The sequence below is a fragment of the Pipistrellus hanaki genome (genome assembly GCF_964339955.1).
Source record: "Pipistrellus hanaki genome assembly, chromosome: 18".
Taxonomy (NCBI): Eukaryota; Metazoa; Chordata; class Mammalia; order Chiroptera; family Vespertilionidae; genus Pipistrellus; species Pipistrellus hanaki.
Genome location: NC_140520.1, coordinates 37,114,083 through 37,128,583, shown reverse-complemented (window position 1 = coordinate 37,128,583; position 14,501 = coordinate 37,114,083). Strand labels below are relative to the sequence as shown.

Genomic DNA, 14,501 nt, shown 5'->3' with positions numbered 1-14,501 from the left:
TAGCAAGGACCTACAACCAAGATTACTCTAGCCAGCAAAGTTGTAATTTGGAATTGAAGGTCAGATAAAGAGCTTCACAGACAAGAAAAAGCTAAAGTAGTTCATCACCACCAAATCAGTATTACATGAAATGTTGAAGTGTATTCTTGAAGAAGAAGTAGAGGAAGAAGGAGGAGGAGGAGGAGGAGGAGGAGGAAAGGAGGAAGAAGAAGAGGAGGAGGAGGAGGAGGAGGAGGAGAAAAGATAAAATAATATGAACAATATAATGGCAATAAATACATATCTATCGATAATTGAATCTAAAAATCAAAATACAAACAAGGAATCTAATGAACAAAATAAACTGATGAATAAAATAGAGTCAGAGACATCAAATAATGGAACAGCCTGTGCGCGTGCATCCACACACACAGTAGGTTCAGATAGAAGAGGGTTTAATTGAAGCCACAAGCTCTTCCTCTGCAGCCTCAGGAATGACCCTGGGGCCCTCTGGGTCTTCCCTTCCTCGCATGTAAAAGGGAGCTGCAGATATCCACAAGGATGGGCGGGGAGATCATGCCACAGCGGAGAGCCTGCCGTGGCTAGAATTCCTATGGATTCATACATTTGAGAGCCTAGATCCAAGTGAATAAAAGGAGAAACGTTTTATAAAAGGGGGTTGAAGGTAGTTCTGAGAGTTATAATTACCCGTATTGTTAGCTTTCAAGGCCTGGAATCTAATGCAAGTGACGTGGAGAAATGGTGTCCCTGCTCACCCACGTGCTATCGCTCTGCTGTGCCATTTGGGAAGGGCGGCCATAGTTTCTAACTGGGGGCAGTTCCGGTTTGCCCGGCTGTAGAAGCGGCTGCGCCCTAGTTTACACCTGCTGTCACAGTATAATGATGAATGATGCCCTAGTTCTGAAAAGTATCCTCATGGGAATAACAAATTTGCAGCCCTCTACACAAGGAGAAGGTCAGTCCACCTCTTATTTTAAGACAGTGGTCACCAGATTGCGTGCGGCTTGCGAGCCACATGCGGCTCAAGAGCTGTGGTTTGCCTCTCTGTTGACGAATGAGTTTGCTGATCACTGCACAAGGCGTTACCCTCACCCAGAAGTTTTGACTTCAGGTTAAAGACATTAGTACATTATTAAAATGTTTTTAAAGTATTTTTCCCTAGGGCAGTGGTCTTGAGCCGCATGTGGCTTGCGAGCCACAGTTTGCCGCCCACTGTTTTAAGGACACAGATTACTAGCTATGAGATTTCTTGATCTTTCCAGCTATCCAAGGTCCCCGATACCCCCCGCCCCCAACAATAAATTAAATGATGAACATACCTGTTTAGATATGCTTTCCATCACATACTTTTGCAGGGAAATTTCCAGTTCGGGGTCGGACTCCAGCATGCACGCAAGCCTCAGGATGTCTGAGAGATCGGAAGAGGAGCAGGCTTAGAAAGAGGCTGGCTCTGTGGTGCAGGAGAGGGGACCGCCCAGCCCCGGCCCCTGGGGCAGCGGTCATCCCAGCCAGTCAGGGACAGAGGTTAAAAAGGGCCAAGGGAACTCCGGGGAGAACGTTCTAAGAGGTTGTGAGTTTATCGAAATGCAATTGCATGTCGCTCAAAGCCTTGTTTTAATTATGTTCACCCTTTGGAACTTGGGGAGATTTTTACATCTAGCCTTGAGCTAACACTATTGCCACAGGTGATGGGAGTGGGCAGGTGAGGGGATGATGATGATAGAGGGAATGATGACAGAATGGAGGAGGTGATGGGGTTGAAAGAACAGCAGGGCTAAAATTCAGGAGACTGGATTCTCATCCCAGGTCTGACAGGAACTCAGTGTGTGAGTCTAAACAAGTCGCCTACTCCCCTGGTTCCACGTGAGCAACCAGAGCTTAGATGACATTCTGTCTCCGTAGGAAGTCTATCCAGCAGCCAATCTAAAAATGCCAAACCAACTTGGGGGGCCTTCTCACCCCAAACAAGGTCTACTATGTGGCGCCAGCCAATCGAATCTTTTCTCATTTGTTTCTTCCTGTTCATTCTCTACGCTATTAAAGCTTCTTCACTTCCGGCCCATTCTGCACTTCTTTGCAAGGAACTGTCCAGGTTATGTTAAATAAACTGTCCACTTTATGTTAAGTAAAGTAAGTTGTTAAATTATCTTCTTTATTCATTTTTTTAACATGTTAATGTTGGAAGTGGGGATGGCCCCTAGGCAGCTGTTGTATGCATCTACAATTCAGGACACAAATCGGGGCTGGATTCTGGCAGTTAGGGGGCAACTCACAAGACCCTCACATTTTGTGCCCCGGGTTCCTGCATTCCTCCGCCTAGTCCCAGCTCTCCTGGGAGTTGCAGGGAGTCAAGCATGGAAGAACGTTCTCCGAGAGATAAGCAGGGAAGACTAGAGGGTCAAGGAATCACTAATATTTAAGGGCTGGAAGGAGCCTTTGCAAAGGGCACTGAAACTGGGGGCTTGGAGTGGTAAGAGCAAAACTGGAGAAGAATATGCTTGATCATAGGAAAGAGGTAAAGATAGTGCCCAGAAAAAGAGAGTAACCTAAGGCCAGCCTAGGATGAGACCTGAGGAGAGGCCACACAGATTGGCAAATTGATGGTCATGAGTGGCCTTGATGTAAACATTCTCAGTAGATGGGAGGAGAATAGGATAAGGAGCTAGATGTCAAAGGCTCAAAGTCAAAGAATAAGCATATGCCCCTGAGGCACTTGCCAACAGTATTTATTTATTGGGCGAATAAATGAGTGAGAGGCTGGAGAGAAGAGAGGTGTGGGCGCAAGGTTAGTCTCTTGAGAAGTTTGGTGATGACAACTAGGGAAATGGGATTCATGTATGTTTTTGTTTTTTCTTTCTTGTGGGGGAGACGCAATGTTTGGAAGATGGGTGAAAGGAGCCATTGTGGGGACAGGCCCCTTTGTGTGCCGCTCAGGGCTGGGTGCTTACTGAGGACAACGGCACATGGGATGGGGCCCTGGGCATTGGAAACACCTGCTGACCACCGGTGGAGACAGAGGTGCTTGTCCATGGAAGGTACTTACTTTTGTGGTCTCCGGAAGGATAATATTCCATGAAAGCCATACACTTGGTGAAAAATTCTTCAAAGTTAAAAGTAGGGGGTAGTTTTAAGAAATTAACCTAAATTAAAGAAACAGAAGTTTTGGTTATTCTGAGTGTTGGCTGGCCTTTTGAAAGTCATCTCTCAGCAGCACAAGCAGGGGGCTTCTAGGACATGGTGAACAGAGGCACAAACAATGGCGTCCTTTAATTGGCATGTGATTACATAAAATGTCTCCAATCGCTTAAGATTACAATCCTAAATATGCACACCGAAGGCTATTCCAGGGGGCCAACCCACATAATTTCCCACTCTTAGAACTTTCTATTTCTTTTTTTTTTTCTTTGCCTTTCATAACATTTTAATTCATGTAAAACCTTGCTAAACCATACACCACTCCTTTCCTATACCTGTAAAGGGGCTGGTGCCCCATGATGCATTAGGAACACCACCAGTCATGAGATTCATGTCGGTATCATGACCCCATGGCAGGAAACGCAGAGAATGGTACAGCCATTCCTGTGTTGCTCTTGCCCCAAAATGGACAGCCTTAGTCCGATAATAAAAAAAACATCAGGCAAAACCAAAAGGAGGGACATTCAACAAAATAGCGGACCCACAGTCCTCTTAGGTGTCGAGGTCAGAAAAGACCAGGAAGCGATGAGCCAGCCACTGCAGCTGCCAAGGTGTTTTTATCAACACGGACTCCAGTCCCTTCACCGTGAAAAAATGACAACTTTTTAAAAGGTATTTTCAAGATGTCTCTTTCATAGAATATGACATTTCTTCCTTCCTTCCTTCCTTCCTTCCTTCCTTCCTTCCTTCCTTCCTTCCTTCCTTCCTTCCTTCCTTCCTTCTCCTCACCTGAAGATATGTTTTCACTGATTTTTAGAGAGTGTGAAAGAAAGAGGGAGAGACAGAGAGAAACTTCAGTGTGAGAGGGACACTTTAATTGGTTGCCTTCTGCATGAGCCCTGACCTGGGCCCCAGCCAGGGAGGAGCCTGTAACCTAGTTACATGCCCTTGATCAGAATCAAACCCGGACCCCTGCGGTCAGCAGGCTGAGGCTCTATTCATTGAGCTACACAGGTTAGGGCAGGATATGACATTTCCTAGCCCTTCAGCAGCAGACCTTTGTTTTTTCCTCCAGGAGTGAGGTGGAAAAACCCTAGATCACCTTCTTGGATTCTTATTACCCAAGTTATCAAGAACACTGCTAGTGGCGGCATATAGGGAGCTTAGCCAATCAGTGGTCTGAAAAGGTGTTTATGCTCAAACTGGTTTGTCTCAGTGGATAGAGCATTGGCCTGCAGACTGAAGGGTCCCAGTTTGATTCCTGTTAAGAGCATATACCTTGGTTGGGGGCACATGCCCAGTGGGGAGAGTGCAGGAGGCAGCTGATCAATGTTTCTCTCTCATCGATGTTTCTGACTGCTAGTCCTCTCCCCTCTTCTCTGTAAAAAAAAATCAATTATATATTGATATATATATTAAAATATATTTTATTGATTTTTACAGAGAGGAAGGAAGAGGGATAGAGAGCTAGAAACGTCGATGAGAGAGAAACAAAGACCAGCTGCCTCTTGCACACCCCCTACTGGGGATATGCCAGCAGCCAAGGTACATGCCCTTGACTGGAATAGAACCCGGGACCCTTCAGTCCACAGGCTGACACTCTATCCACTGAGCCAAACCGGTTTTGGCAATAAAATACATTTTTTTAAAAAGAAAAGAAAAAGCGTTTCTTTTTTTTTTTTTTTTTTTTTTTTTTTTTTTTTTTTTTTTTTTTTTTTTTTTTTTTTTTTTTGATTAAGCATGCTAGAATTTATTACAGATTTGAATCCGGGCTCAAACCTTGGCTGACGCAGCAGCCGGCATACACCCAGGTGAGAGCCCCGATGGAGGGGCAGTCCCTCCAGAGCGCTCACACAAAAACACAGACAAACACACACCTACCGCGGCCAGTCAGGCTCTCCGGATCGGGGTCCCTCATGGTCCTGGCTGGGGATCCCAGACGAATTCATGATCCCCAAGGACCACCAGGGAGCCGAGTCCGATGCAATAAACAAAAGAGCCATCTCCATGATAGCATGGGCTGTCCCACTCACGCCATGCCGGCAGCATGGCGGAAGAGGAAGAGAGCGAATTTCGCCCAGTCTAGGGGTTTTACTCAGGTCGGTGGTGATGTCACTGCTTCGGCTAACCCTGATTGGCCCCTTAGGACAAAGAACTGGCCGTCCTTATCTGGTTCCTAAATCCTAAAGACTAAATTCTATTTTTTTTTTTTTTTTTTTTTTTTTTTTTTTTTTTTTTTTTTTTTACTTTTCTTTCTTTTTTTTTTTTTTTTTTTTTAAATCAATCTTTATTGTTCATATTATTACAAAGGTTCCTCTTTTCTTCCCCCCTCCACCAGGTTCCCACCCCACCCTCTGCCCCCTCCCCATCCCCCATTGTCCTCATCCATAGGTGCACAGTTTATGTTCAGTCTCTTCCTCCCTCCCTTTCCCCGATAGTAAATCCCTTTTCAGATAGTAAATCTGTTACTTAGCATTTTCTCATATCAATAATACCTCCACATGCCCAATGATACACTTCACACAAAAGACATTTCCAAATAGGTCAACCAGCCTCATCCAGGCCCCACCCAAGGCACTCACAGATCAGCACCCCAGCGCTATACTAACTCAACACATCCAGATCTAAGCCTTCATCACTTGATTCAGCAGACCCTCAAGTTCCCGCAAAAGTTTCCAGCCATGTCTGAGAGGCAGCTGTGGGCAGGTACAGGCGAGGAGCGAGCTGTTTCGGGCCTGGCTGCTCCGGGCCTGGCCTCTGTTGCTCTGGTTCGTTCCACAACCAGCTGCTCCAGGTCTGGTCACTGCCGCTCCCGACCTAGTTGCTCTGGACTTGGCTGTTGCTGCTACAGGCCTGGCCGCACCCGACCCGGCTGCTCTGGGACCGGTTGCTCCGGTCCCGGCCGCTCCGGGCCTGGCCGCTCCCAGCCTGACAGCCGCTGCTCCGGGCCTGGCTGCTCCCAGCCTGGCAGCCATTGCTCCTGGCCTGGCCGCACCAGACCCGGCTGCTCCGGGCCTGGCCGCTCCCAGCCTGGCAGCTGCTGCTCCGGATCTGGCCGCTCCCAGCCTGGCAGCCGCTGCTCCGGGCCTGGCCGCACCAGACCCGGCTGCTCCGGGCCTGGCCGCTCCCAGCCTGGCAGCCGCTGCTCCGGGCCTGGCCGCACCAGACCCGGCTGCTCCGGGCCTGGCCGCTCCCAGCCTGGCAGCTGCTGCTCCGGGCCTGGCCGCACCAGACCCGGCTGCTCCGGGCCTGGTTGCTCCCAGCCTGGCAGCTGCTGCTCCAGGCCTGGCCGCTCCCAGCCTGGCAGCCGCTGCTCCGGGCCTGGCCGCACCAGACCCGGCTGCTCCGGGCCTGGCCGCTCCCAGCCTGGCAGCCGCTGCTCCGGGCCTGGCCGCACCAGACCCGGCTGCTCCGGGCCTGGCCGCTCCCAGCCTGGCAGCCGCTGCTCCGGGCCTGGCCGCACCAGACCCGGCTGCTCCGGGCCTGGCCGCTCCCAGCCTGGCAGCCGCTGCTCCGGGCCTGGCCGCACCAGACCCGGCTGCTCCGGGCCTGGCCGCTCCCAGCCTGGCAGCCGCTGCTCCGGGCCTGGCCGCACCAGACCCGGCTGCTCCGGGCCTGGCCGCTCCCAGCCTGGCAGCTGCTGCTCCGGGCCTGGCTGCTCCCAGCCTGGCAGCCGCTGCTCCTGGCCTGGCCGCACCAGACCCGGCTGCTCCGGGCCTGGCCGCTCCCAGCCTGGCAGTCGCTGCTCCGGGCCTGGCCGCACCAGACCCGGCTGCTCCGGGCCTGGCCGCTCCCAGCCTGGCAGCTGTTGCTCTGGGCCTGGCCGCTCCCAGCCTGGCAGCCGCTGCTCCGGGCCTGGCCACACCAGACCCAGCTGCTCCGGACCTGGCTGCTCCCAGCCTGGCAGCTGCTGCTCCGGGCCTGGCCGCTCCCAGCCTGGCAGCCGCTGCTCCAGGCCTGGCCACACCAGACCCAGCTGCTCCGGGCCTGGCCGCTCCCAGCCTGGCCGCTGCTGCTCCGGGCCTGGCCGCACCCGACCCAGCTGCTCCGAGCCTGGCCGCTCCCAGCCTGGATGCTCCGTGCTTGGCTACTGCTGTTCTGGGCCTAGCTGCTCCCAACCCGGCTGCTCTGGGCCGGGCTTCTCCAGGCCCAGCCACTCCGTGTCTGGGTGTTCCTGGACTGGCCACCCTGGGCTTGGCCGCCTCTGCCTCAGGCCTGGCTGCCACTGCCCCAGGTCTGGCTGCTCCAGTGCTGGCCGTTGATGCTCTTGTTCTGGCTGCTGCTGCTCTGGGGCCTGGCCACTGCTGCTCCAGGCCCAGCTGCCACTGCCTTGTGCCTGGCCACTCTAGGCCTGGTCGCCGCTGTTCCAACATTCTGTCCCTTTTTTCTCTTTTTTTTTCTTTCTTTTTTTTTTAAAAAAAAATAAAACGCATTTATGTTGCAATGTTGGCTGGTGCGTTGAGTTCTGACGTAGTCTTTGATTTTTTAAGATCTTCTTTGTATTCTTTCTTAAGTAATTTTACTATCATTTGCTCTCACTTGATTTCTTCACATTGAGAACTTCTTTGGTTTCTTCCTCCTTGTCCTGGGAGCTCAGCAGGTTGGCCTGTGGCACCCCTTTGTTCTCCGCGGGCTCCCGCGCTGCTCCAGTCTGTTGCCGGGGTCGGCGCCGCCCAGGAAGTAGCCCCCGTCCTTGGCTCCGTTGCCAGCGCTCAGCAGTCGAAGGCTCAGGGGCACCCCCCCCACTGGGGGCCCCGTCGCCCGGCTCCTTGCTGGCGCCCGGCTGGCCGGTGTCCGGCAGGGGCTCCTGCTCCTCGTGGCGTTCCTCCAGTCTGGAGCTTTCTTTCTTCCTCCCACTAGGGGAGTCCAGGATCAGAGTCAACAGGCTGTCCTCTGCGCACAGTGTGCGCGACTCCGGGGGCTCGGCCTTTCGCCGCGCTCCCAGGACTCCACCTCACAGCTCCGTCTCCCCCTGCCCGAGCCTGGGTCCCCAGGGACTGGACCAGACCTGGAGTTCATGGCGGTCTGGACTGAGGCTCAGAGCTGCCGCCGGAGGCTTTGTTTCTTCCGGCTAGGGTAATCCAGCATCAGAGTCAACATTCAGTCCTCTGCGCGCCATGTGCGCGCGACTCCGGGGGCCCCGCATTTCGCCGTCCCCCGGGATTGTCTCCCCCTGCCGGAGCCTGGGTCCCCCGGGTCTGGCACATAACTTGGGGCTCAGCGCTGCCGGTTCGGGAGTTCAGCCCAGGCTGGGGGTTCTATTTCCTTCCTGCTAGGGAACGCCAGGCAGCACCCAGCCCTCTCCTCCTCTCCGGCTGCGACCTCTCCGCGCGCGCGTGCGTGCGAGCGTGCAGCATGTCTCCGTACCTTAGGCTTTTTTTCAGCTCCTCTGATTTTCCTTCTGGTTTTCTCCCTCCTTCCTATTGTAGAGTTTTCAGTCAGTCGACTACCTGTAGCTCTGGGCAATGTCCACTCTACATTTTAGTTGTATTCCCTTGAAATTGTTGTGAGCTGCTGCGGCTAGGTGTATACCCGAGCAGCCATCTTGGATCCATTTCAAAAAGCGTTTCTTCTGCAGCTCATGCCTAGAGGATGCCCTGCATTGTGTCCACTGGGCTAGGGCCGCCAGGGATACACCCCAAGGCCAGTAGCCCTGTGTTGTGTCTTGCCAGGCTTGGGGTGTGGACCCAGGCCATGCAGTGGAAGCTGCAGGCATACTCCCAAGGCCGGGGACTCCACATTTTGTCTGCCAGGCTGGGGGCATGGACTCAGGTTGCTTGACACCAGTGCTTGCACAAACAGATGTTCCCGCCCCATCCCCAGCTGCTTGGTGCCTGCACCCACAGGCCCAGAGTAGCCGGGGGCATTCTGGGACCCCGGCCGCTCAGGGCCTACATGCAGGCCTACAGACTAGAAGCCTGCATATGCAAATTAACCCACCATCTTTGTTGGGTTAATTTGCATACCCTCTCCTGATTGGCTGGTGGGCATCACAGAGGTATGGTCAATTTGCATCTTTCTCTTTTATTAGTGTAGAAGTTACCATTTGGGGAAGCTGAATATAAGGAAACTATTATTTTTAAAATTTTCCATGAGGCTAAAACTAATGAAAAATTAAAACTATCGTGAAAGATATAAAGAGTGGCTAAATGGGTACAAGGACGTGTGGAAGAGCAAGTGGTGGGTGTGAGGGCCACACTGGCCCAGTGGGGGCTCTCACCTTTGCCAGCCTCTACTCAGACCCTGCATTTTCCTTTCTGCCACACAGCTCTTTCCTGGCCCAGTCAGCACAGCTCTCCTCCCCTTCACACACTCGGAAGGCACAGCTTCCCTAAATGACCATATGCCCAGGACAGCCGTGCTTACATCAGCCTTCAGTGTCATGTCACAGTGTTTCCACCAGGCAGCCACCCAACAGTCATCCCCCTCCCCATACACACACCCCAACTGCTGCCCTGCTCACCTCCGTGGACCCTGCCCTGGGCGAGGCGGGCGTTGAGTAGGGCAGGTGAGGGCCATTGGCAGTCCCCAAAACGACAACGCCTGCTCCCGGGGACTGGCCAGGAGACGGTTTCTCTTCCTCCAGCCAGGGCACCAGCCCCAGAGGCCTCTGCGCCAGATGCTACCCCTTCGTTACCGCAGGGCCTGGCCATCTCCCCTTGAACTCAGCCGAGGTGTCTCAGACCAGAGCCTTGAGGTGGACCCACACTGACCCCTCCTGAGTCTCCCGTCCAGGAGCCTTATGGGGCCCGTCTTCCCAGTGGTTTTTCTGACAGGTGGCCCCTGGCCCAGACCACAGCTTTCTGCGAGCGACAGCACCCCACGAACCTTCACTGCTCTCTGGTCTGGGATCCTCTCGATCTCAATCATGCTCCGGTCGCAGAGCTGCCAGCAGTTCGGTGACAGAATGACATCGTTCATCTGCGCCATGTTCTGTGCTTGGCGCACGTCATCCACCGTCTGGCCCATCACCAGGAAGAAGTTGCGCTTCTCGTCTCCAAAGACAAGCATGGTGATGTGGCCCGCAGCCAGTCCTGGGAGGAGGCAAACGGTAAGTGTGCGGAAGTTCTGGGATATTCCCAGCAGCACGGGTTCTTGGGAAAATCAGAATCGTGGTGTGACCGCCTCTTCTGGGCCCAGGCATTCCAAAACACCTCCTCTCCCAAAGCCAGAAAGCCAGCTACCAGATCTCATCGTCCTGTGACATTTATCTCCTTAGAGGACCCAGCTGTCTCTCCTTCCTCAAAAACTTTATGTATCTTTTGTTTGTTTGTTTGTTTGTTTGTTACTATATCTTTATTGGTTTCAGAGTGGAAGGGAGAAGGAGAAAGAGATAGAAACATCAATGATGTAAGAGGATCACTGATTGGCTGCTACTGGGATAGAGTAGCAATCAAGGTACATGCCCTTGACCAGAATCGAACCTGGGATCCTTCAGTCCACAGGCTGACACTCTATCCACTGAGCCAAACCAGCCAGGGCAAAAAGCCTACCTATCTTGACGCGGATGTCCATGCCTTCTAACTCCTGGGTCCCAAACAGCTCGTGGATCTCCAGGCTACACTTAACTACCACCGTGATCATGTTTTTCAGTTGCTTTCGCTCCACCTTCCACAGGGCAAGCAGGGCGTCACCTTGAGGAGACAGACCACAGGGGCTCATGACCTGCCCTGGAGACCAGTCTGCTCTGTATGAAATCTGGACACAAGCATGCCTCTACCCAGGCTCCTGGCGCCGCTGCCTCTGAGATGCCTCCCATACCTGCAAATTTTAAGATGTCTCCTCCAAAAATCAACACCTCTGAGGGGAAAAAAGAGAAGAAAAAAAAGTTAAGTCAAACTAGAATTGTTTAAAGCTAATAAAAAGAATTCATTCTTCATGGAGCAGAAATTAGGTCAAGAGAACAGCAATTCAGAGAGCAGACTTGTGCTAAAGATGTCATCTCAGCCGTAGCCAGTTTGGCTCAGTGGACTGAGCGTCAGTCTGTGGACCAAAGGGTCCGGGGTTTGATTCCAGTCAAGGGCCTGTATCTAAGTTTCAGACTCCTCCCCAGCCCCAGGTCCTGTTCAGGGCTCGTGCAGGAGGCAAACAATCAATGTGTTTCTCTCACATCGATATTTCTCTCTGTCTTTCCCTCTCTCTAAAAATTAGTGGGAAAATATCCTTAGAACTGTTTGTCATAGAAATTGGGACTCAAAAGAACTGTTGGCCCAGAAAGAAACTCACTACAGACTGATTCATTTGCCTCTCAGCATAACCATTATTGCTTGTCTCATTTTCGGTTCTTACAAGTGTATTTCTAGTATCACATGATCTCAGTCATCTAGGGGAAATGATGAACAACATAGACTGATGGACAAGAACAGACCCAGAGACAAGGAGGCATGGATCAGACTGTCCGACCTCAGAGGGAAGGTAGGGGAGGGGGGGATAAGGGAGAGAGATCAACCAAAGGACTTGTGTGCATGTATATGAGCTTAACCAGTGGTCACGGACAACAGGGCGTGGGGGCATGGGTGGGGAGGGGTTTGGGATGGGAATGGGGGGGGGGGGGAATAAGGACAAATATGTGATACCTTAATCGATAAAGTCATTTAAAAAAAAAAAGAAAAAGAAAAATATTCTTAGGTGAGGATTAAAAAAAAGATGTCATCTCAGACAAGTTACTGAAACCTGCCTGGTGTGTTTCCTCACCCACAGAGTGAGGACAGTGAACTGGACTGTGAACATGCTCTGGTTCTGTGAACGGGAAACCGGGAGAGGAGGAGGTGGGATCTCCAATGGGGTTCCTGTGGTAATGGAGGCTCTGGGCTCAATGTCAGCGCTCTGAGCTGAGGCCGAGTGGCCCTGTGAGTGGTGCGTGGCAGGACCCATAAGAACTGAGAATCAGGAAAATGGGCAACCACCACCATGGCCAACTCAGGCTTTGTTTATTACCAACTTGCATTTTGTTCGTTTAGGTTTTTTGATATAAAGGAAAAATTTTTCCTCCTATATACGTTTCATCACAAACTTGTTGAATACTGTTGTGCTGAGTGGGATGCAAAAAAAAAAAAAAAAAAAAAAAAGTATAGTTTTTGCTTTCCAGAAGCATCACATTTTGCCTAGAGGCTGATATAAGGCATTCCTAGGGGACTTAGAGCCTCATAGAAGATGAGACCCAGAGTTCACCTTAACAGAGTAAATCCTTTTCTTTTTTCTCTTTTCTCCTGTTAATCCTCATTCACAAATATTTTTTCCAAAGAGTTTTAGAGAGAGTAGAAGGGAGGGGTGGAGAGAGAGAGAGAGAGAGAGAGAGAGAGAGAGAGAGAGAGAGAGAGAGAGGTGATAGAGACACGTTGATTGGTCACCCCCTGCAGGTGCCCCAACTGGGGCTGGAGATCGAATGTAAAACCTGGGTACACGCCCTTGATTGAGAATAGAACCCGTGACCCTTCCATAAGCGGGCCAACATTCAGAAACACTGGCCAGGGCACTCCTTTTCTTCATGAATAGTTCATGTTAATAATGCCAAGGCGGTGGGCAGAGGTTGAAAAGGAGACCAGGTTTTCAGCCATTTCTACACGTTTCAGAAGCCATCATTGGAAGACAAATCACTGATGAGTTACTTATAAACCACCCACCTCTTCACACGACATTCTCCTAATGACTACTTTCGGGTTATACTAGTGCTGGCTTTTTGGTGTTATTGAGTATCACCACTACAGTTCCTTTCAAAGGAGTCTCTCGGCCAGTCCACTTTTTAAAAAAAATATATTTTATTGATTTTTTACAGAGAGGAAGGGAGAGGGAGAGAGAGTTAGAAATGTTGATGAGAGAGAAACATCGACCAGATGCCTCTTGCACACCCCCCACCGGGGATGTGCCCGCAACCAATGTACATGCCCTTGACCGGAATTGAACCTGGGACCCTTCAGTCAGCAGACCAACGCTCTACCACTGAGCCAAACCGGTTTCAGCTTGGCCAGTCCTTGAACCAATGCAAAACATCCTTTCCCTCGAATACTCCTTGTTGGTGAGGCTGGTTTGCATTCCTTCCCTTGCACTGTATTGTATTTCAAAAAGACTGGCTTCGTGCACATTTCCTGGGGGAAACTGAACGCTAAGCAAGGGGACCACATCAGCTCATAACCAACAATTAGGGAAAACCACCAACTGCAATGGCCTTGGCCAGGCCCGGGGGACACTCACTCTCCACTATCGAGCTTATGTAGTAGTTGAGGATCTCCACCAGCTGCTCAGCCCCTCGGTCCATGTACATGGCTGTGCTGAACTTCTCGGTCATGGCTGTGAAACCTGCAGCACAGGGCAGGCGGTTCCCTGGCTGCTTGGAGGAAGCAGCCAGAGCAGGAGAGGGGGTCACTGGGGAGCCGCGGGCCCTGCGTTAGCTACTGGCCAGGCTTCTTCCAGGCCTTTGTGGCTGGCCAGGTGTCAGCTGTGCAGCCTCCGCCCCCGGTGATCAGCTGAGGGGTCAGGGGAAAGCACCGGGGACCTCCTCCCTCCAAATCCCTCCACTGCACAGGAATGGCCGCAGTTCCTTCAACGGGGTCTAGAGCTTCCATCCCAAGGTAAGGAAAGCACACAAAATCCCAACACTTCGGAAGCGGTGGCCAGCTTACGGTGACGATGGAAAGGCCATCTGGAGAGACCATTTGCCTGAGATGTGTGTGGAGCCTGTGGTTGAGTCACTGAAATCGGGGCAGGGACACGGGAGCCTGAAGTTCCAGGTCAGGGACTTGGGCACCTTGAAGGCTGCGGTGACCTGCCATGCTTTTAGCAGGTGAAGATGTTTTCATAAAAAGCTGGGAAAGGCAGCCTGCCACCGAGCTCTGCCACCAATGGACACTCTGAGGCCAACCTATCACTTGCCCACATTGAACATCCCTGTCGTGCTTGCCTGAAATATCAACAAACATCAAGACTCCATCAAAGTAATCCACAGAGGGCCGCTCGGGGCAGAACTCTCCGTACACGATGAGGTCCGGCAGGTGGGCGGCGATCCTGACGATGGCCCGGTCCTGCGGCTCCTCTCCCGACGTGCTCATGCTCCACACCGACGCGCAGCTTAGGGTCACAGCAAGCAGCCCCCGCACTCACCTTCTGGAAAGAGAAGCTGAGAGTGGAGGCAATCGACGTAGAGCCATTCACTCACTTTCCTATTTCTATCTTCCCTTTGCTTTGGTGTAACCTGTGGACTGCTTATGGAAGCAGCTGGGGGTACGGGGCCTGAGTTGTCGAGTCACCTTCAAAAGGGCCAGCGTTCTATAGGAGAACTAGGCCGGGCCCTTGGACAGCGGTTACCGGGGTGAGCACCGCTGCACACAGGCTGGGGTGCAGGAGGGGAGCTGAAGGGCTCTGTCCGGTGC

At 52.2% G+C, this 14,501-nt stretch overlaps 1 protein-coding gene across 9 annotated transcripts in view; it reads right to left on the bottom strand.

Moving 5' to 3' along the window:
* Positions 1–14,218, bottom strand: part of ADCY10 (adenylate cyclase 10) — a 59,345-nt gene extending 45,127 nt beyond the window's left edge. For 5 of the 9 annotated variants that reach the window (XR_014793428.1, XM_084867007.1, XM_084867008.1 and 2 more), the window contains exons 1-6: positions 13,327–13,428; positions 10,897–10,935; positions 10,629–10,769; positions 9,964–10,169; positions 3,044–3,140; positions 1,320–1,408 (exon numbers count right to left, since the gene is read on the bottom strand). Coding sequence is in view for 8 of the 9 variants with exons in the window: in XM_084867007.1 (XP_084723133.1) it covers positions 1,320–1,408; positions 3,044–3,140; positions 9,964–10,169; positions 10,629–10,769; positions 10,897–10,935; positions 13,327–13,420 (666 nt within the window). In the remaining variant the exon portion in view is untranslated. Of the gene's footprint in view, positions 1–1,319; positions 1,409–3,043; positions 3,141–9,598; positions 9,687–9,963; positions 10,170–10,628; positions 10,770–10,896; positions 10,936–13,326; positions 13,432–14,032 lie in introns of those variants that run through there. The other 4 variants (XM_084867014.1, XM_084867009.1, XM_084867010.1 and 1 more) reach the window with 4 other exon arrangements.
* Positions 14,219–14,501: the final 283 nt, after the last annotated feature.